The sequence below is a fragment of the Lates calcarifer genome, linkage group LG15, assembly GCF_001640805.2.
Source record: "Lates calcarifer isolate ASB-BC8 linkage group LG15, TLL_Latcal_v3, whole genome shotgun sequence".
NCBI classification, from domain to species: Eukaryota; Metazoa; Chordata; class Actinopteri; family Centropomidae; genus Lates; species Lates calcarifer.
The window spans coordinates 15,743,472-15,766,047 of NC_066847.1; the positions used below are offsets into that span (position 1 = coordinate 15,743,472).

A 22,576-nucleotide genomic window follows, 5' to 3' on the forward strand; every position below is an offset into this window, starting at 1 on the left:
GATGTCTCTCTCCTGGGGGATTGAGTGTCTCTCAGACTGAATTAAGCCAAACTGTGTTAACTGATTAGTGTATGAATCCTCTCTGATCCAGCTGGAGAGATTTTCTTTGCTTGAGCAGGGATTGTGTGTGTGTGTTTGTGTGTGTGTGAGAGAGAGAGAGAGAGTAGATGTTATGTGTGTACTCGTGAGTGTTAGCTTGCTGATAATTGAAGCCAGCACAGACAGAGACCTCCTGACCTCATATTTTTCAAACATAATTCCAGCTTTGATGGCTCTATTAAATCAATCTAAACTACCGGCTCATTCTAACTATTGAGTGTAACATCAGCTCACAGCTCACTGATGCCCTGATCCCAACTACTTGTCATTCAGACTGTGTTAAAATGTATTTTCTTTCTCATATGTATTCGGTAATCAGTAAACAACAACTCATTTTTCCGTTTTTGTTTTTTTTTTCTGTTTTCTCTATTACATAAATGTTAGAGTTAAATACTAAAATGTAGTTTTGAATTTCTATTCTATTTAATGACATACTTCTGTATAGCAGGTACTTCTGTAGCAGGTGTTAAAATGGAACTTGGATGGCCAGACAGAAAAACATGTATAATACAGTATAGTATCCTGATGTATTAAAAAGTTAAATACTACCTCATACAAAACACAGTATCTACAGACTTTACAGTATCTGTGAGTAAATTGCCTCTGCAAAATCCTGTCATTGGCCAGCACAGTCCTGCACAGTCTGAGATGTCATGTGACCCTGATTGATAATGAGGGACTATTTGCCCTCCTGTAGTGATGATGACTGAGTTAATTAAATTTTATCTCCTGTAATATTGTTATTGTTGTAATATCTCTTCAACTTCTGGACAAATTCAGAAATGAAATGTTGTACAAACATTCATGGTGCTCAGAGGATGAATCCTGATGATGACTTTTCCTCTAGCACTATCATCAGGTAAAAATCTCTTTTCATGCAAAACTTTGTGACCTGCAGAACTAACTATACTCCCATCAGCCTCAGCTCTACTTTGTGTTTAGTGCTAATTAGCAGATGTTAGCATGTTGATGTTGCATTCATGCTGTGGCGGTGAAACGGGAAGAGCAGGAAAAACACACAGTTTTCCAAAGTGTTATCGCTGGTGCAACCACACCAGATAAATAGTCTGAATTAGCTACTTAAGTTGTGTTATGTATGTGTGACAGTTTGTTACCAAGTGATCCCAGATCCAAACAAACAGTGTATAGCTGACATGGATTGTATTAGTATAATACTGTGGTGGTGAATTCATAGCTACTCTGCCAACAGTTTGTTGACTTGTCTGTAGTTCTTTTGACCAAGTGGGAGATATCATCAGTGTCTGATATCTCTAACTTGTCATCATAAGTCAGAGGTGATCATCACAGTTTAAGTGATAAGGCATGAACATGTGATGATCATGTGATGGTGATCTGTATGGAGTCTGCATGTTCTCCCTGTGACTGTGTGGGTTCTCTGTGGGTTCTCCAGCTTCCTCCCACAGTCCAAAGACATGCAGGTTGACTGGTGACTCTAAATTGCCCAAAGGTGTGAATGTGATTGGTTGTTTGTCTATATATGTCAGCTCTGTGATACACTGGGGATCTGTCCCCGCCCCCTCGCCCAATGTCAGCAGGGATTGGCTCCAGCCCCCCTGCAACCCTATGGACAAGCAGTAGCAGTAGCAGATTTTGCATTAATTTGACAGCAGTATGTCATAGGTGGAGCAGACAGTCACACTGAACCACAGACTCTGACCAACTACCCACATTAGCTTTCCTGCTGAGTCCTTCTTATCTGACACACAAACATGAACACACATCTTGTCTTGCGGCTTAGCGTGTTGACCCAGCCACCAAACAAACATTCACCAGGGAAAAGTGCACTGCTAACAGCAGTCAGTTTCCAGGCTAGATAGCTAATTGCCACTCAGCTGCAGCACATTATACAGCATGTAAATGTAGCTGCTAATGCCACTGGGGTGATGCTGGTGTTAGTCTCTCTTTAAAATCACAGCTTACAACACACTATCTGCCCATATGCATGTAGCTACAGGGCAAGTTTGCCTACTTTGTCTCTCGGTCTCTGTGGTGAAACACCAGTACTCTGACACCCTGCCAGCTGCTGTCAGTCAAACACAGACCTTTCATTGGCATCACTGTAGTGTGTTTTGTTTTACTAAAGAGGAAACACATCTGGAGCTAGAACGCAGGCAACAGTTCTCATCAAAAGAAAAGCAAGCAAACAAGTGTAGGTTCTCTCTCTCAGTCCAGCAGTAACAAAGATGACACAACTCTGCTACTTGTGCACTAAACACACCTGGCTCTTTGAGTGAAGTGATGAGCTCTGTTACTAACAACTCAGATTTTACCTTATTGTCAGTAGGAGGCACACAGATTCAGACGTCCTACTTCACTGTCGTGTAAAGCCCAAGTTATTAACAAGCTGTTGAAGTTTTAACAAGGCATGGACATGTCTTAACTTCAGCAAAGGAGCTGTTTATGGGGGCTTGTTTGTGCACAGACATGGTGTGGTAAAATCCAAACTGGCAGATGATATTCATGTTGTTTCCTGTGTAATTATAAATTTCATCACACATACCTCACCTTTGACAGAAATGTATTAAGTCCCTCTATTTTATTATAAATCATTAAGTATCCTTGTTCTAACTGTATAACACCAACTACAGCACAAATGGGAAGCTAATGCGCTCCCAACCTGAAGGTCAGTTCCCAGTTGTTGTTGTGAGGACCTCCATCTGCTATGTTTTAGTGCCTTAAGGTTCTCTATTAAAGGACTGTTAGTAATTTCGTTTTGAGTTTTGAACAGGGCACATTCACCTTTTTTGGTTAACCACTATATCATGGTATTTCTTCTCCTATTGTTTGTTCTGCCTCTTTAAACATACAGAGAAAAGGTCTCGCAGATGAGATGGTGTAATGAGACAGTTTTCTGCCTTCAGACATCTTCACCCCTCCCTTTCATCCTCTCCTAAGGCTAGCTGGCTAACTGTAGCACCTGTTGCATGTCTCGACCTAATGCTGCATACCTCTCCTACAGCCCTGGGAGAGAAGAAAAGGAGGGATATTAAAAAGAAAGGAAGAGAAAAAAAGAAGAACTGGTAGAGAGCTGTCAGATAGTCAGACACCTGGCCTGTCAGAGCAGGCGGGAAGTTATTAGGGGACTACATACATGCATATGTGTGTGTGTGTGTGTGTGTGGCCTTCAGATGACAAAGCAGACAGAGCTGGAGGAAAACAGACACAAATAACAGAGAGAAAGAGTACTTGGAGAGATAACAGGTAGAACATATCTCTAGCTTGCCAGTAGCAGAATCATTTTTCTCTCTCAAAGAAAAGAGAAAATGTTACAATTTCTTAGGCTCTGTGACTCCATGTCTTTAAAGGAAATGTGATTCTTATTTCAGCAAGAAGCCCTGTGTGTGTGTATGTGTGTGTGTGTGTCCATGTTCACCCACAAATCCACTCCCGTTGTGTATATAAAGTATTTCTTCTGCAGGTCAGAGAAACTTAAACAGCTCTCCACATCATATGTAGTGACACATGTAGTATACAATGTTTTTAATGTATCCCCAGTCATGTGGATGTCTCTTGCTGCTTGCTGTTGACCCTCTTCATGGCCTGGTTGTGTGTGTTTGCTGTAGAAAGGCACTGAAGGCAACAGAGGATCAACAATACACTCTCATTTTGACACTTTCACACTAAGCTACATTAAGCTCTTCATGCCTGGAAGCTAATAAGCGATGCTCAGCCAAGACAAGCACTAACACAGAGGAGGGTGTAGGATGAAAGAAGAGGCAGCGTACTGCTGGGAAAACGAGTGAAGCGTTTACACATTCATGTTTACTGACTCATGAATTTGTTTTTGCGATAAAAGTGGTTCTAATGTCAGGACTCAACATGGAGCGATTTTTGAGTCAGGTTTTGTTAAGACATGTTGAACCCTGGTGAACCGAATCAGCACCTTAAGCAATGAGGCTTTTCTCTGCACATGAGCAGTTGTTGTAGCAGCCCTAAAGGATCATTCTGGTTATTTGTTTATCACTGTTATCAGTCATGATAACATTGCACTGAGATTGCTGAGTTCCTGAATTCCTGAGAGTGGGTCAAGAAAGCATATGATCAGCAGTGTTGGGTGACTGATTGCTTATTTAAAAACATACCTAACTTATGATCACTTGAATTGCAAAACTAACGTGTTACGTACACTGGTGATCAGATAATCAGACAAGTTATAAACAAGCCAAAAGGTTATCCAGATTATCTAAGCCACTTTATCTGAATGTAACATCAAAGGTAACTACACACAAAATGTCATAAATAATCTCTCATCGCACATAACTACTGTAAGTGCAGGAGTAATAAAGGCAGTCAATCTAACCTCAGTGTAAGTTGAAATAAGTAATCTTGTGTTTTGCCTTTGCTATCCCTTCTTGAGTCTGTTTAAAACTGGTCTGATTGTCTGCTCATGTTTCTTGTCCTGTCAGTCTTGTTTTCAGAGATGTGACCTGTGTTCCCAGATCGCAGCAATTAATATGGTGGGTCGCAAGTTGTAACTGCTGGAAACAACCAAAACTACAAAAATAAGATCCAAAATTGAATCAACCTGAATTATCATCAAAACCTGCAGTGATTCATTTTGTGGCCACTTGTGGGCAGTGGAAAGAAAAACAAACTGGTTTGCAAACAGCTGCTCAGTCACATATCCATTAGTTACGTAGCAACATTATTCATTCATTCGGAGTGGTGCTGCTGGCCACCTGATGAATCTAACCTAGTATTCAGTCTATTTTAAGTTGGGAGGGTCCAAACAGAGTTAAAAGACTGAGATTTAATCACATGACCAGAAACCCAACTCCATCTGCTTGACGTGTAGAAACACAGCTGTCTGATGTCACTTTTGGCACAACAACCTAATGAGGAGGTTGTATGTCAGTGTTGAGGTTACAGCTTGTTCTGCTGCCAGTTTGATGATATCTGGGTCTGCTTTTTTCCAGTGATTTCTGAATTATTTTTTCTGTGGATTCCTAACATTTCACATGAACAAGTCATGCTGAAGGACTGTATTACATTAGTCATGTCTGTCTGTTTCTGTTGAGTAGGTGTGTTGGGAATAATATGTAATAACATGTAATGTACTCTGTAAACATATATTCTGTGTCACACATACATGCAAAATGGATTGTCTGGGTATTTTTCGTCCAGGAGACTTACAATAGTAGTTTGGAATGGCAGTTGATATAATGGATAAAAGGAACGCAACTTTAAAAAGTATATATCTATATTATTGACTTTTAAGTAGCAATTTAAAGGTACTATGTTTTGCTTCAATAAACATCCTTATAGTTTGTCATTTTGGACTGAAACTAATGATTACTGATTCATCTGCCACTTCTTTTCTTAATGAATCAATTAATGATTTAGACAAATAGTAAAATAAAGTAAAATAAAATGCATTTACAATCCCTGTGCAAGTTATCACATTTGAGGAGCTTGAACCAGCAATTATTTGACATTAATGTTTGAAAAATGATTGAAATGATTAATAGAAAATGTCAGCTGACTTACAGTTGTAGCTCTAATGTCATTAAAACAAAGGTTAAAAAATGTAAGTTAGTAACCTCTCATTTATTCCACTAGAATGAGGCAGAGGAAGACAATCTTGTAGATTTGCTGTGAAATCCATCCCAGTGGTGTGAAATATAAAAAGGCATTTAGAGGTCAGTAGAGGCTGCCACTCTTCTCAGCAATGATTGCTTTTATTTAGTGTGATTCACAAAAGTCTCACACTAACTGCTGTAATTCAGTGACATTCTATTGCCCCCTGATTAGTATTCATTGTGTAGCCCCTATACAACACTGTAGATTCAATACACCTTGTGTTACACTGCAACATAAAAAAAGAGTCTGTGTAATGGTTAAATATGTATTTGAGTCTGACTGATACACTAAGTCTCACACTGGGAGCCCACTGTTTATGTAGAAGTGTGTATAATGTGTCAGGCTCTGTCAGGAGTTAAGCTGCCAGCACAGGGAGCCTGGTTCAGGCCATTCCAGTCTAGTAGAAGAATAATGGGATCCTTTCACAGGTGGAGGGATCTGGGAATGTTGTTAACGGCTCTAAGATGAGGAAGACGTCTCAAGGGTCTGAAACATTCCTTCACTCTGCCTTCACCTAAATGAAGGAAAAGAGAGGTGGACAGAGAGGGAGAGGGAGTGAGCAGCAGAGAGGAAAGGTTGCAGTTATCTAGGTCATTCTGTTGAGACATGAAAAGCGCAGCCTTTCACCTATGGCTTTACTCATAGGTGGGGATAGAAATTAGGGCATTCAGATGGAGCATGAACTGTGTGGTTCATGTTTCGGTTGCTCCTGTACACTGGGCATGATTCCAGTTTTGGGGAATGAAAGGAAGCCTCATTATTGGGATAGGTGGTCTATGCTTCCTCGATTACTGTTTATCTTTCCACTGGTAGGCCACCCTGTCTGCAGAGGAAATGCCATGTAGTTTCCTTTCAGATGGTTTCTGTCATATAGAGTAAGCAATGATATGGACACTTCTTCCAACACAAACAATGAAATACTCTGCAATAAATCTTTTAAAGGCTTTGTTTTGGTTGTATTATTTGAATATTAGTTTCACTGACCTAAATTGTTGCCTCTATTTAAAGGCATGAAATAGCATGTATGGCTGGTACTGCACAGCCTGACTCCACAGTAAATAAAGGGCCAGGACTTTGAATTCCTACAGCAAAATCACTTTTAAGATAAAGTACAGTAAGCCATATTGGGGCAGTGATAGTGTATTGTATGAAATATGGCTTTTCCCCTAGCTGTGCACTGTGTGCAGAAGGCAGCACTGAATTATGGGGTCTCAGCTGGATAAATCTAATTCTGCTGTAAGCTACTGGAAACACACAGCCAGCTGACACAAGCTTTATATTCTGCTGCTTAAGTATTCAGATTTGTGCAGCATAAACAGGATGTTTTAGCTCTGCTCGCTCTTTGTCACCAAATTACTACTTTTCTCTCATTTCCATTTTGGGTAACAAATACTTAAAGGTCACACATTACTATTGTAATATCACAGAACAGAGCAGAATAATGTGCCAAAGCTCTATTTGTTTTTTTTCTACTCCCTTTCCTCTTGCAGAGTATGAATCATGAACACATTTGCTTTCCACATGCCTGGAGCCAAGAGATCTCAGTGCAGCCTTTGGTTAACCCCATGAGAATGTGAACACTCCTTTCTGTTTTGAGCAAATGTTATCGTTAAAATTTATGGTACCACTTCATTATTATCACGGTTCTGTTGGTCTCCCTCCTACTTGTAATTCTGCCTTTCTTTTCTTTTTGTCCATTTCTTATTCTACAGGCCTGGCGAGTGAGGCCAAAACTCTGCTGTGGTCAAAAATGGCTGCTCCTCCTCTACCCCCTCTTCATGCTGATCCTCGCTTTCTCAGTGATGACGATCACTCTGCCCCTCCCTTTGCCACCCGCTGACATTGACCGGCGTTCATCCCGTGCCCTGAGCTCCGCTGGGGAGTTCAGACCCAGACCCCAAGTCATGGAGCCGCCTCTAGCCACTGCCTTTCAGCAGCCACTCACTCACATCCACAGCGGGGTCTGGAACACCAATACTGGAAAAGAGACATTTAAACTTTTGGTGCCACCTAAACTGTTTGGGGACACAGCTGGCAATGCCAAGAACAGCATCAAGAGAGAGCAAGAGAAAAGTCACACAGATTCACACAGACAGAAACACAAAAGCAAAGAGATGGCAGGCGTCGTCCAGCACCCAACCAGTCATCAGCATCCCCATCTCCCACAGTTTATAGTCAACAACACAAGGCCAAAACATAGAATTAAGCCCAGCAACCACAGTGCTGTGGTAAAGCATGCTCCACAGGCATACATTCATCTTCAAAGGAACAAATCTACCACAGCTCACATCCCTACTGCAGCAGATACCATAATAAGTGACAGACGAGCTGCAGACAGACAGGCAGGCAGATGGGAGGACAGACACACAAACAGGGATGCAGACACACAAATACATGGCAGCCATACAAGTGCACAGCTAGCTCATCACCAGACTTTGGGTAAACACAGACAAGCAAGAAAGCACTTTGGGAAATCTGATAAAGTCAGTAAGCAGCAGCTCACTGTGAAAAAGCCCTACAGGGATCTCAGAAAACACCATAATCTCTCAGAGGATCCCTCTGAAGCAAAGAAGAATCCTAGGTCATTGGTCCAAAGAAAGGCTTTGTCCAAACCCAAGGCAGCCATAAAGAAAGATGACAGCCGCTGGTGTCAGAGATTTACAGAGCGGGACTTCCCAGACAGTGACCATAGGAAGGTCAGGATTAGTCCAGATCTCTGGCCTCTTCCCTGGCTCAGTGAGGATGATATCCAGAAGATGGAGCTCCTCGCCGGGGGCGAGGTGGTCAGCAAGGCCAGGGTGCCTGCTCACGGACAGGTGCTCCAAGTGGGACTGGAACCTCTTACACACCAGCAGGTACACTGTTTGACAGTCTTTAATTACACATTTAGTAGATTAATTTCAAATTTCACATAATGTAAATGAGTGTATCCTTTTATAAAGTAATGCTCTGTTTGGACTTTTGGTTCTTTACCAGAAAAAAGCAAGAAACCTCACAAAGAGCAACAGGTGATGTACTACTCTATCAAAGCAGAAAGTCATGCAACAAAAGTCATGTATACATGTATATACATGTATATCATGTATACAGGTATACTTGTATATACAGTAAATACAAGAAGGAGTAGCAGAATTACAACAGGCAAAAACGAGATATTAAGTCAGTGAAATACATAATATATAGGGCTAAACAATTTGAGGAGAATATATGAAAACAATTTTATGATTGGTGTTCATCCCTCTATGCCGCAGAGCTCCATTAAAAACACAACAGTGATCCAAACCGTTGCACTGGGTCCCTAGTGACAAATTGAGCCACTTTTTGAACAAACAAGAGAGTGGTCAGTATCGCCCTGTGAGCACGAGGTCATGTTTCCCTCTGCGGACACATAAACACAAAAGAGCCCTGACTTTCTCCCTGAGTGATCATTTCACACACTGACACATACACAGTCCCTGGACTAGGTTTTGAACTAGTCTTGTTTAGATGTATGACCTCAGTGGGAACCAGTGGCCTGAACAGATAAGGGAAGTCAGAAAGCATTGAGAGACAGATGAACACATGATCAGTTTTAGTCTAGTTGTGGAATTTATTGACAGTAAGAAAAAAAAAATATAATAGTGCTGACAGTGATACTGTAACACTGACAAGGATTTGTGAAGACTTGATTTGGTTTGCTCACTGATCTTTGTTCTCTACATAAATCTATGTAAATCAGCAGCTTCCTGGAACAGAAGGAAAAAAAAACATCCAAAAATGTAAAATTGTAGCAGAAAATGATCAGCAAAATATGTTAAGTGTAAACAATTTGTAGTCAAAGAGCTTAAAGCAGAAAATACACTGTATATATATAAAAAGAGTGTGGAAAACTGAGGGCAGACCTGGTGTTATTAAGCAACTGCTGACTGAGAAAGTTATTGTTTGATTATTTTATGTACATTCATATTATTGTAAATTAACCCATTTCAACAAAATATTAATGGCTGTAGCCTGAGGCACTCTAGATAGTGGGTGTGGTGTTCTATACATAATTTTATAAATACAAAATAAATGGAAAGCTTTACATAACTTTATTTCTCCATCACAGCATCCACCACCGATGAGAGATTCAACTCAGCACAGACATGGGCAAAGACAACCAGAGACACATAAGGAGCGCTGCCAGCAGGGGAGCTGCTCCCTGATCAAACGCACCGATGACTGGTTCGAGGTTTTTGCCTTCCACCTGGACAGAGTGCTGGGACTCAACAGAAGTCTCCCTGCGGTGCTGAGGACTTTCCACAGTGACATTCTACCATATCGATACATCAGCGGTACCCCCAGACCTGTACTGTGGTGGGACCCAGATATTCAGCACCTAGCTGATAGAGACAACGACCAGAACTCAGTACCGCTCAGCTGGGTTCAGTACCAGAAGCTGCTGCATGCCCACTGTGGGAGTGAAGCAGACCTGAGGTCATTACCCTGTGTGGGAGTCCACCACTCAGAGTGGGGGAGACTGGCTCTTTTTGACTTCTTATTACAGGTAAGAACAGTGTTTTTTCTCTCTCATGCTGTGGCTTATCAGATTTTTTTTTTACATTATCAACAGAGCTGGTGAAGGTCTTTGGCTGGGCGCACGGAAGTTACCCAAGCTAGCTAGCTTGCTTACTAGCTGTCTGTTAGCATGCTAGCTAGCCAGGTTACTGATAAATTCAGAGTCCATTCAAGAGATATAAACCATGTAAACCACCTTTTGTAGAGCAGTTTATATAGTTGTTCACACTGCTAAGGCAGTATGCTGTTGGTCAACTGCACACATTTGTGAGTCAAAGTTCACCAAAGTTGAATTTAAAATTTGTGCAGATTTAGCCTCCATGTATGATTCTGTTGATCACTGTGATTCCACTGAAATAATCATTTTAAATGCTGGTATGGCTGAGCTACAACACACTAAATCAGTGTCATCAACTGCTGTTCATTCTTCATCATTCACAGGCATTGATTTCTGCTTTAGTGGGTACAGGTGATGAAATGACCTGTGTACTAGTTTCACACTGACTATCAAATCACACAGATGTATTCATCTGTGCTTTGATTCGCTCAGTGTATGGGAAGAGTCACACATAGACTGAATAGAAATGATTCATTTCTGGTCTCAAAAACACATAGCAGATGTCCTTGCTGGCAGAGCCATTGAACTTAAAATGTGATCAAAGATTCAGATCAATGTGCAATTGAGATAATCTGATCACATATATAATTACCATGAAGCTGTGCAGAAAGTTTCCCAAACAGTTGTCAGTGAGGTTTACACAAGAGAGCAGTAATGGTTCAGCAAGAAGGCATGTGGCTGAGATAATAATGGACAGCAGTAAAATGCCATCTTTTTCCACTGATAGCTTGTTACATTCTACAGCAGAACAGTTAATTGTGACTGTAGATAAACAGTGTTTTATTTGCATGTGGAGGTTTTGTAAATGTGAATTTTCTTCTTCTTACTTAACTGCATTCCTTATTCATGTATTTGTTTAGTTACTCAAAGCCTAATCCAAGTATGCAGCATAGGTCAATATGAATCCATCTGTTACTCTACTGAGACTATTGATGTGATTATGTTATTGGTGTTAATTGCATTGTTGGCAGTTTCTAATGTCACCGGTGTTGTATTGTTGCCCTGGTATCCAATTGCTTTTATTGATGACTCTCAACAGCAGGGGTGTATCCATCCATTCATATTTACATAGGCCTGCTCAGCATACTATAGGGGAGCATAGCTTGTCATCTTACTGCCACCTGTGGATCAGTGGAGAACATTCTCCATGTTTGAGTCCAAACAAAGAGGCCCCTGGCTGGCAGGGTCAGAGAGTAGTTACAGCAGTTTTTAACAACGTCTTCAGTTTTGCTCACTGACCCTACATGGTCCAGCAATATACAAGGCTTTTACCTTGTTTTGCTCTCAATTATTTAGACACAGATGTCAAATTAAAAATGTGAAAATGTGAAAATTCATGAGATAATCTTGCTTATCAAAACTGCATTACTGGCAGAAATGTTCATCTACATTAAGTGAGTGAGTCAATCCTCACATGCAAACACATACATTAATACATGTATAAAAAGCCAAACCTACATCAACCTAATTGACGATTGGCTCATTGCTCTGTGGGACTTCAGACTCAGTCACTTCTTTTTGCATTTCCTAATACAATGATTATCAGACAACCAATGTACTTACAAAGACCAGAAAAACATAAAAACACCCCAGCATGTGTGCTGTACACTAAAGAAACTGTAATAGTCACATTAGTCTTTTCCTGTTTTCTTCTTGTAAAGCAGCCCTCTTGTGTGATTTCTAAAGACTGGTCCACAGCAACTACCTCAGTGTCAGAGAGAGCAACAACCCCCTCGTGGATGAGAGCGCAGCTGTATGAGTATACACATTGGTTGTTGCAGACACACACCCACAGAGGAGATTGTGTGCTGGTTACTACAGTGCACTGGAGCCTTTAGTCTTGTTTTTCACACAGGACAAATGATTTGTGTTAGTGATGGCCTTATTGCAGGTCGTATTAAGTGTTGTGATCTTCAGCACTGAGTGCCATGTGGATTCATTCAGTGTTTTTAGAACAACTGCAGCTGTGTTTCAGGCAGCACAGTGGTGCAGTGGTTAGTGCTGTCGCCTCACCAGGGTGGAGTTCTGTGTGGAGAGAGCAAAATGTGTAAAACTGTAAATTGGTGCTTGTTACATTAAGTACATTGCAGATTAAACCTTTGTCTTTCGTCTTGACTCAATCCCATATGAAACAGTTCTTAACTCAATAATTAATTGTAACTGGTCCTGGACTTGTCTAGAGATTAAGTTTGGTGCCAATGACTACAGCCATGATTTGACAGGGTCTAAAATAATTATCATGCAAACGCAAAAACTTTCAATTACATTCACTCCTGCAGTAGTAGCGCTTTAACATGTCACACTGTACCATGTGATCGGAGCACTTTTAAAGCAGATGGAGCACATTTGTGCCACAGCATGGCCAGTATGAGAATGTCAGTAGGGGGCGCCTGTGGGGGAGAGATGGCTGCCTCTTGTTCATTCAGACAATGAATTTGACTGGTGTGATACCAGTTACCAGGAAATAAAAACCATCAGATCACTGATACATCAGTTATAAAAACCTGTCAGACTTTGTTATGTATTTATTTATTAATCACTGCTTTTAATACCAGATATTACAAGGAAAAATAAAAAGCTCACTACTAGAAATTTAGGCCTGTTTCTAGTTTTGTAATGAATTTGTTTTATAACCAACCATCCTGTAACCGGAGAAACTGCCTTCACAAAGCTGTGTGATCATGAAGGGCAGGACAGTCTTCACAACACGTTGTTAGACAGAGGGAATACTCAACTTTCATGGATAGCAGACATGTTGACAGAGATGCAAACTGAATCAGCTATTCTGGAGCACCAATCACCAAATCCAGGCACAATGATTATGCATATTCATATGAAACAGCACAAGAAAGCTGCTCATGGGCCATGATACAGAAACACTCTGCACTGGTCCCGATCAATCATGTTACACACATTACTGACAGAGGATAAAGTCAGATGCTCAAACCACGTCAGAGTCTTAATGTAATTTAGTTTATTTTTTATATAATTCACTTCAGCATTAAAAATGTTAATGTTATCTTTTTGTTTTTTTTTTATATATTTGACTAAATATCTGAAAGCCTGAGTAACTGATTATTTATCCAACACAGTCCCGATATGAAATGAAAAGCAGTGAGACGGTTGACAATCTGCATAGAGAAGTGGAGGGAGTTGTGCTTAAGGCAGTAAGCTTTATTTACTCCCTTAAGTACGACTTATTCCGTCAGAACAACTGTAAAAAGAGCTAACTACACTACTCTGGACTGAAAGAGTGTAGTGGAGACAACCTGCATGACAACAATGGTATGCTCCGCCTGCTGATGGTACACTCCTATGCATCCAAGGGTAAGCAACCAACCTCATTTAGGTTGGAGGGCTTGCTACTCAGTTGAAGTTCATCTGTGGGTACATTTGCTAATCCAGGGGGGAACATCCTGTGCTGAAAAACATTATTGGTTTTTAAATGGCTTTTAAATACAGTCTAAAGTATTTCTTTGGAGTTTTAGGAGGTTCACATTGCTTTGCCTGAAACAGTGAGAAGGACAATTAAGCCCAAAGTCACCACCCAGATTTACCCATTATAATAACCACTATACTCTACTATACAGACGATAATGCTAATAATTTCTGGCTGTATTAAATTATAGCAGGCTAAAACCAAAACCAAAGTTGTAAGGGATAAAGGCACTCCCACCCCCACCCCCTTTTTCTGTGAGTGATTTTATCCATGTGACTTCAGCAAGGTCCAGTGGCTGACTCTGCAGTTATACAGCATGGCACAATGCCCCACCTTCACTATGATTTAGCACCTCTCTGTAGAGGCTCAGCTCTATGACAGCATTGCAGGAAACCCGGCCCTCCCTGCATCACATGACACAGTGATGGCTGGAGAACAAAAACACTGTCAGCTCTTTTTCCATAAACAAAATCCAATGTGAATTTTCACTGTACCAACAAACAGTGATATATTGTGGCAATAAATATCATAATTTCATCATCATGATTAAGAGTGTTGCATTCAGTTATTCATATCTGTGTATATTCACAGAGTATAAAGCCACCACTACAAATACTGTGAGTATTTTATTTCTGATAAGGATCACTCAATAATGGAACTCAGTACAGACTTGTATATCTGTACTAGATGGAAGAAAAAATCAACATACATAGAGGGGGTTTGGTGATTTTGTTGTCTGGAGACGTTGATGTAAACACCACCATAGATTAAACAGGTGTTTGTGATAAGAGGTGGTCTGAGCAGGACAAGCTGCTTGATTTGGTTCAGGAAGTAAAGGAGGTTGTTGATGCACTGGTTCATGAGCTTGGTTTTAGTAGCTGTCAATCTCATAGTAATTTAAAAAGATACAGTAAATTGTTTACTGTATCAAGCCTGACAGCCCCAGTGGCAATTAGCTATATATCTGATATATTGAGCTATATTTGGTTTATTTTGGTCAGATTCGTAATACAAAATACAAATATTTTATTTATTCAAAATGTATCAGCAGTATTACAGTACTGGTTGTTTCTCTGTCAGTCTGTCACAGGACTGTCCAGGGTGTTCCCCGCCTCTCACCCAATGTCACTGACTTGTGAAAACCTTTTTTGTTTTTAAATGTAATGCTAAGACTACAGTGCTGTGCATAAGATCCAGATTAGTCTCCTCACACACTTGTGCAGCATGTCATTGCATCGTTGTGGTTGGTTACTGAGTCAACTGCTTACTTAATAGTAGCTGGTATAGGTAGTTAGCTGATTAGCTGACAGTAGTAGCTCTGATGGCTATTAATGTCATCATGTATCATCTCTATTTTTATATTCATTATTTTTATTTAATTGTATTTTATATTTTATCTGTGCTGTCATTCCAAGAGCTGCTAAATGGTGTTCCATTGTTTTGGGACAGTGACAATAAAGATCTATTCTATTCTATTCTATTAGGCTTTTCTCTGAGTGTGTTCAACATGGCTGCTGGGACTCCCTAAACATGTCATCTGGATGTTTTAATTCTCACTGTTTATCTGAAAACTGAAAACACACAGTGCAGCTTGCTGTGTTTCTGTCTGTGCATTTACTGTCATACATGTGCACATCCTCTAAATGTCTGTCAGACTCAGTCCATCCAGTGGGAGTATTTCACCGTTATTTTCACATTTCACCTCCACATTGTTGAGCGTGCTCTGACACACTCCACTTACACTGCAGACTGTACACGCTGTCGCTGATTTTACAATTTTCAGTAGTAATTTTGTCCTGCTTTGTTCTGTCCACACACTGAGATGGAATGTGTATCTAACACCAATCTACAGTGTGTGGGGCTGAATATGAATAACCCATGAGGCAGCTCTCTCCCCCATGCTGCCAGAAGTCAATCCCTGTAACAGGGCCAAGCTCTAATAGCCTCCTATTGATCTGCTGAGAGCCGATGAGCATGCCTCTGAACACTTGTTCCTACCTGCTCCTTTAACACCTCCCCGGGCTCTGATAGCAGGGAACCAAACACCAAAGGTGCACGAAGAGCAGTGTGAAGGACACACACTCGCTCATTCATTCAAACACACAGTGGCAGTGGAGGACACCCTGGGGAGGATAGAGGAACTGAGGATAAGGTGACCATTTGATTCGCAGGTTTTAAAAATGAAAGCTGCACTGCTCCAGACTGCTACCTAACAGTTCCTACAGATGTAAGGCTAAATCGACCAAAGCTCAGCATGGTCAGCGTGTTAGTGACAATCTCAGATTATAGTCTGAAATCAGTTAAAAGTGTGATCATGGTCAGACAAGCTGATGAGGTCCATACCAGAGACTGGGCAGAACAAGATTTTGCTCATCTTACAGTTCTGCCAGTGTAGGGGGGTAAGGATGGGGTGTCACTGAGATCAAAAGGGTTTTGCACCTGGAAGCATGGATTTGCTTTTCAGGCCAAATTTCAGATAAGCTTACTTGATTTTGAAACATTTTGTGTACAGACCTGACAGTTTGGTGTTTCAGACTCAACTGAGATGAAATCTGGAGAATAACAGTTAAGCAAACGGGTCTTGATGAGGGTCACTGCCTGATGATCAGAAAGAAGCAGATTCAACTTAAAGGGATGTTTGGCCTCTGTAAAACTCTAAATTACTGACCATCACTGTGTACTGCTGCATAGCTGCTGACCCTACATCATAGCCTGATGAGCACCTCACTACAAATGTAACTGCACATCATGGCGAGGCAGACCAGAACCAGACCAGCACAGAAAGCTGCTCCTCCCTCTGCCTCACTCTGTACAGTAGTCATACACACAGACATCTTCGCAGTAATTTAAAGTAAAAGTAGCTGTAACATTTATTCGCTCAAACTTCAACATTAACTACATCAAGACGTCCAACACAGTGCCGTGAAAACCCCACCGCCAGCTGGTGTTTGGCCGTGTAACTGCAGAGTGTAAATTCACACGACAGCGTAGGCCACTGAAACAAGCCAAACAAAAAAATGTTCATTTTGAATTTGTTGTTGTAATAGCCACTATGGCTGGAAGGCAAATAAAAAAGCAGCTCCTACATAAAGTCTTAATTAATGTGCAGAAAACCTGCATGTTGATATTTCTCCACTGCATTTTCACTGTTCCACTCAGTCCCATGGTGTGGGCAGTGAGTGTTCTTTTTAAGATAAGGGGAAATAAGTTTTGAAAGATCTGAAAGACACAGATCACAGTGTGTGTATGGAGACTGGCAGTTACAGGTTTTTCAGTAAATCAGACTCCACATGTTCACTTTACAGTTTGTTCCACTTTAATTTGGTGTTGACTCTGACCTCAGCAGAGCACCACAGCTTGTCTTTCCCTGAGGCTTGCTGGTGTTCAGTAGCAGTGTAAGTCAATATTGGCTCAGTCTCCACAAGACTGCTGGACCAAACTCAAAACCAGTGTATTCCAGTGTGGGAGTGAAATGTGGCAGCAGGGCGAGAAGCCTCCGAAAAGCACCACACAAGTGAGGAGGAACAATGGAGGTGGAGCTTTACTACACAACGAAACACACAAACACCTCCTCTATCACGCACACACGCCGATGACCTAAAGTCACCAGGGCTGTTTGGGTCACACAGCCACGCACGAGCGCACCGCAACACACTAAACTCACATACAGCACATACACACAGAGAGCAAACACACATACCCTCACAAACACTCAGATCTCATCAAGGTTGCATCTGTTTCCAACCTTTTCTCACCATGCGAGTAAAGCACAAGGCTCTCACACTGACAAGATCCTCTCGTCTTGTTGATCATTTCTTCAGCGGCAGAACAGAAGAATGTGATTCTCCACCGCATCCTGCAGGAGTTGATTTCTACCCACCCCACAGCTTCTTATTGTTAGGCTTGCTTACTGTATAGATTAAGGATGTTATTAAATTTAATTAAATTAAAGATTTAAAGGAAAATTCCGTTAAATTCCCCAGAAAGATTCCACACTGAAAGAAACAGTTAAATTATTACTCAAGCTGTAAGCCTAGGTTAAGTTATGGTTTTGCGAGTCACAAATTTTTTCCATGTCAAGTTATAGTCCAACATTCAGCCTGTCCAAACATAATGTCATTTTAGATTTATTACCTGTAGTTAAACTTCATGACATGTTAACATTTTTCACTTTTTCCTAACAACTCATAGACCAAACATTCAGTTTCTAAAATAATCAGCTGAGTAACTGATCATGAAAATAACTGTTAGTAACCCAAAGTATTAACTGTTGTCTGTTCCCTCCTGTTTATACACTGTGATTCGTTGTGGTTGGATTAATTCTAAATATATCAGCTATCAGGCAAATGTAGAGTTCTGCTGCACACTTTTTCATAAATTAACTTGTTTTAAATCCATAATCCATTATCCAGTGTCATCCAGTACACACGTACACGTTATCAGATAGATGAAATATTGTCAAATCAACATCTGATGGCTAAAATAAAAGCTGTGGAATTTTCCTTCAATGTGTGTTTTTGGATTTAAGCAGAAATCACACTGAAGTTGCACTGTATGTGTACAGTCTGTGAATGTCCACAGTGAAGGAATTTATTATTTAACTGTCTACTCAGACATCAGATGATGTGTCAGTAGTATTACAAATCTCTTCAGCAGATGTCGCGCTGGGTTAAATTTCCCCAAACCACAGGCATCTCCTGAGACGTTCCTCACTCCAACTTTATTTTTATATTTTTGGCAGCGTCTGCAGAGTATGCCACGTAGGCCGTCATCTCTGATGAGTCACACCAAGAATTTTGGGTTGTAAATTCATGTTTATCCTTCATCACTGAAACTATCCTCATTTGTTTCACTTGCTGTCCACGTGCATTCAGATGTCAGTGTAGTTTCATCTGTTTTCATACTGATAGAACTGCATGAGATTATCTGTCTGACTGGGAGCCAGAGGTAGATCACTGACTGGTGTGATGAGCCAACACTGGTTGTTTCAGCATGATCTACAGTGGAAGTCTGTGCACACTAATCAAAAGCTGAGGGTGCAATGTGTGTTTTTGTTATTTCTCTCTGATCTTTATTTCACATCACATTTTACACAGGGAACACAGGGACGTAGCTGTGGTTTGAGAAGTGGGATAGCACACAGTGAAGTCATGGGTTGTTCAGTCAGCTACATGAATACTATCTCCCGCATTTATATATATTTATATCAATCCAACAAATAATATGTTGGTTATCATGCTCCTTACAACGACTATAGTCTAACAACTTGAAAATTCAGTGTAAATTGTATTATTTAGTAGTTTGCTGTCTCTACTTAAAATCAGAAATGTATTTGTATCTTTACCAAGCGTTGTCCTTTACTCCTCTGATTGATTTTTAAACTTAAATTGTTACATCTAAATGAAAATATAGATTAAATCTTCCTTGCAGGATGCATACAGCTCCCAGCTAGTGGAGGGTTATTGTGCAGCCTAAGAGGCAAAACTGGGGGCAAAATGTGCCACACAAGAAGGATTTTACATCAGTTCTTCACAAGAAACTATGCCTTTGTGTCAATAACTTCAAAAGCTCACAATGTCAAAGTTAATTAGTTTGTGTTCTTTGTGTGTCTGTGCAGGTAAACGATCGTCTGGACAGGTACTGCTGTGGTTTCACACCTGATCCAACAGAAGTCTGTGTGGAGAACCTGCTGCATGCCAAGTGTGGCAACACCAAGGACCTGCTGCTGGTTCACATCCTGGTACATATCACAAACAGGATTAATGTCACATTGAGAAGCATTGAGAAATGTTGAGAAAATGCTGCAAAGCCTTTGGGGTGTTTTCTCTTGGTTTGCAGTAATTGCACAAAACAAAGAATGGAAATCTGAGGACAAGTTTACTGATCTGTGCTTTGATTGGTGCGATGGTAAAAAGGAAAATAGAAAATGCTTTTTTTTTCCTTCTAAGCCAAATCGTTGTTTAATTTTAAGGCTTTGAATGCCACTGTTTTCTGTCATTGTCAAATTATTATTCTCAGTGGGAATGATGAAGAACTATTCAATTTCAATTCAATTCAATTCAGTTTTATTTCTATAGCGCCATATCACAACAAAAGAGAAAATAGTGACAGAAGAACATAGCATAACACAGATTCCATATAAAGTGTAAGGTGATGCTAATAATAAAGCAGTAGTAATGATAGTAATGATTATTAAAGTATTACCTGCTAACATAGCAATACAACTAATAAGTAATTTCTAATTATAGCAGCAGAAAGAACGAAATCCTCCTCGACTGTCCTGTTTGTTTTTTTTTGTTGCAAAACATTTTGCTGTTGCCAGTCTTCCATGGCAACACAGCAGAGTGGATCCATATTTAAATGATTACCAGCAGTGTTGATGTATATGTTTTTCAAAGCTGGCCAATGAGCTCTCAGGCTGGCAGATGTTTTCGAGGAGGAGCTGATTACGTTACTGCATGTATGATTTGTATTGTCAACTACAACGTGTAAAACTAGACAAAGGTGTTTCTGTGAAAATCACAGCAGGAGATTTTTTCACTCTGCTGTTGTTGCTGTCTCCCAGAATCAATTACCTACTGAAACCTTAGTGAGAATGTTGTTTAAGGTTGTGTTTGTTAAAGGGTGTGAGGTTTATATCCCTGCATTCTTACTCCACGCTGCAGGACAATCACAGGTGTAAAGAACAAAATGAAATGAAATCAATGCACTTGAATACTGTAAACCAATGTGTTGTTAATAAAACCTGTGATCATCCTTGTGTTATTAGTCAAAATGTCTTAGGTGCCTAACAGGCCTTTTTCATCCACACATTATTTTTGCTACCTCTCTCTGCCTATTATGAACTAATTTGTGTGCACAAAAATTACTAATTTGTGCTTTCAAATACTTCATGTACATGAATGCACAGAACAAAGCTTTATAACTAATGTATAAGAGTGTTTCTGCAGCTGTAGTTTGAATCAGTTGACGAGTTTGTAAACTTAAACCAACCAGAAAGAATCGCTACAAACCATGAGAATGTTCCCTCTGCGTATGTGTCAGTTCGCATGCTCTGCCACATCCCAGAATGCAAAGCACACCTTCCAGAGCTGTTTAGCTCAAACCTGCAGAGACCTGGTAGTTGGAGTCAGTAATCATGCTCCCACCATAAACGAACAACTGGACCAAGACCACAGATCCACACAGTCCACACATCTCAGTCCAGAATGAAAAACAAAAGTCCACTAAAGCAAAGTAGGTCATTTACACTGATGAGGCCTCTCTCATCAACTCTGTTTCATGTTAGTGTAGCAGTCGGAACTGAAGTTCCAGTCTTACTGTGTCTCCTCACTCCATGTAGCCTGATTGCAGCAAGCTAGCAGTTAGTGAGGTGACTACATCTAAATTCATTCTTTCATATTAAAATCCTTATGTTATCATATCCATCACATTTGTCCTGGCCCCCTCCACTCTGTTTTCAAACAGCTGTTTGTTGTTACATTGGACATTGTAGCAACACTGGCCATTTTGGCTGCTTTTAGTTACCGTGGCAGCACATGTACAACTGTGTAGCTAAAGCAGCAAAAAGTAAATGGTAAACGATGTTGGACCATGGGAAATCTGATCTACACACTTGGACTGAATGCAGAGCAAAGTGTAATCTTGGATTCCTCTTAAACATACTGTATGTTCCAATGTGATCTGTTGTTTAACAAAATGCACAAATTATTAATTCTAGAGCACAAATTACTCATCTGTGCATACATTACTTTGAGAGCATGATTTATTATTGCAGACTCTCTCCTTGAGTAAAGACAATTATGAAATTAGAATGAATTAATAATGTGTGTGTGTGTGTGTGTGTGTGTGTGTGTCCAGGTGAGAAAGGCAGATCCCTCCAGACTGGTGTTCATAGACAATGCTGGCAGACCACAACAGTCCACTGACAACCTGAACTTCAGGCTGATCGAGGGCATTGACGAGTGAGTACAAAGCAGGAGGATGCAAATATGAAATGTATTTTGCATCATTCTGGCTCCATAAATGACACCATGCAGTGTCAGAAACACATTTTGACTCACAGCAGGAAGAAAGACTGATGTAAGGAAATGTTTCAGGAGAAAATAAAACACATTTAACAACATATTTCCCTGGTGAGCGGCTTTCAAATCAGCAGCACAGAAACGTCTGCTGAAGCTTGTTAGGGGTTTCATACAATGTCTGTCTGATTAGATTAGTGTGCATTCAATTAGCCTCCTATTCAATGTGCTGAATGAATCAGGTCTGATAGAAATTCCCCTTTGTCTGTCACTTAGGATTACTAAGCTGCTCCATAAAATGCTCTTACATATCTTAAGCCTGGACTTGAAACTGAATTGAATTAGGATGTTAAAGTATTTCTCATCACTGAATAATTTGGAGCTAAATCAAAGGAAAACTGGTTATTTTCCAGAGAATAACTCATTTCACTTGCTTCTTGGAGTGAATTTATACAAACTCTGTTCATGTTTACTTTCAGTATTTTGTTAAGATTTCCTATGTTTTTGTATATTGTATGACCTGAAAATGAGCCACTAACAGTTACTGTAAATGATGGATGTAATCATTCACCGTCCGAGCAGCACGTCCGAGGCATTATAAGAACTTATTTTAGGGTTGGCTGCAAGAGTTCTTTCAGGCATCCAGGATTCTGCGTGAGAAAGTTCCCTTCATTTTCTGTGTAGACAGTGTCAGGTTACTGGAAACTGGAGCGCTTCCAAGGGTTGAATGAGCCTAAAAGATAAGCAAACATACTGTAAACA

At 40.4% G+C, this 22,576-nt stretch overlaps 1 protein-coding gene across 2 annotated transcripts in view; it reads left to right on the forward strand.

Annotated features, from left to right (window-relative positions):
- gask1a (golgi associated kinase 1A) overlaps window positions 1-22,576 on the forward strand; it is a 39,205-nt gene that overhangs the window by 13,719 nt on the left and 2,910 nt on the right. For both annotated transcript variants that reach the window (XM_051076251.1, XM_018665776.2), the window contains 4 exons: window positions 7,413-8,555; window positions 9,788-10,225; window positions 19,411-19,533; window positions 21,654-21,757. In XM_051076251.1, the coding sequence (XP_050932208.1) occupies window positions 7,413-8,555; window positions 9,788-10,225; window positions 19,411-19,533; window positions 21,654-21,757 (1,808 nt within the window). The remainder of the gene's footprint in view (window positions 1-7,412; window positions 8,556-9,787; window positions 10,226-19,410; window positions 19,534-21,653; window positions 21,758-22,576) is intronic.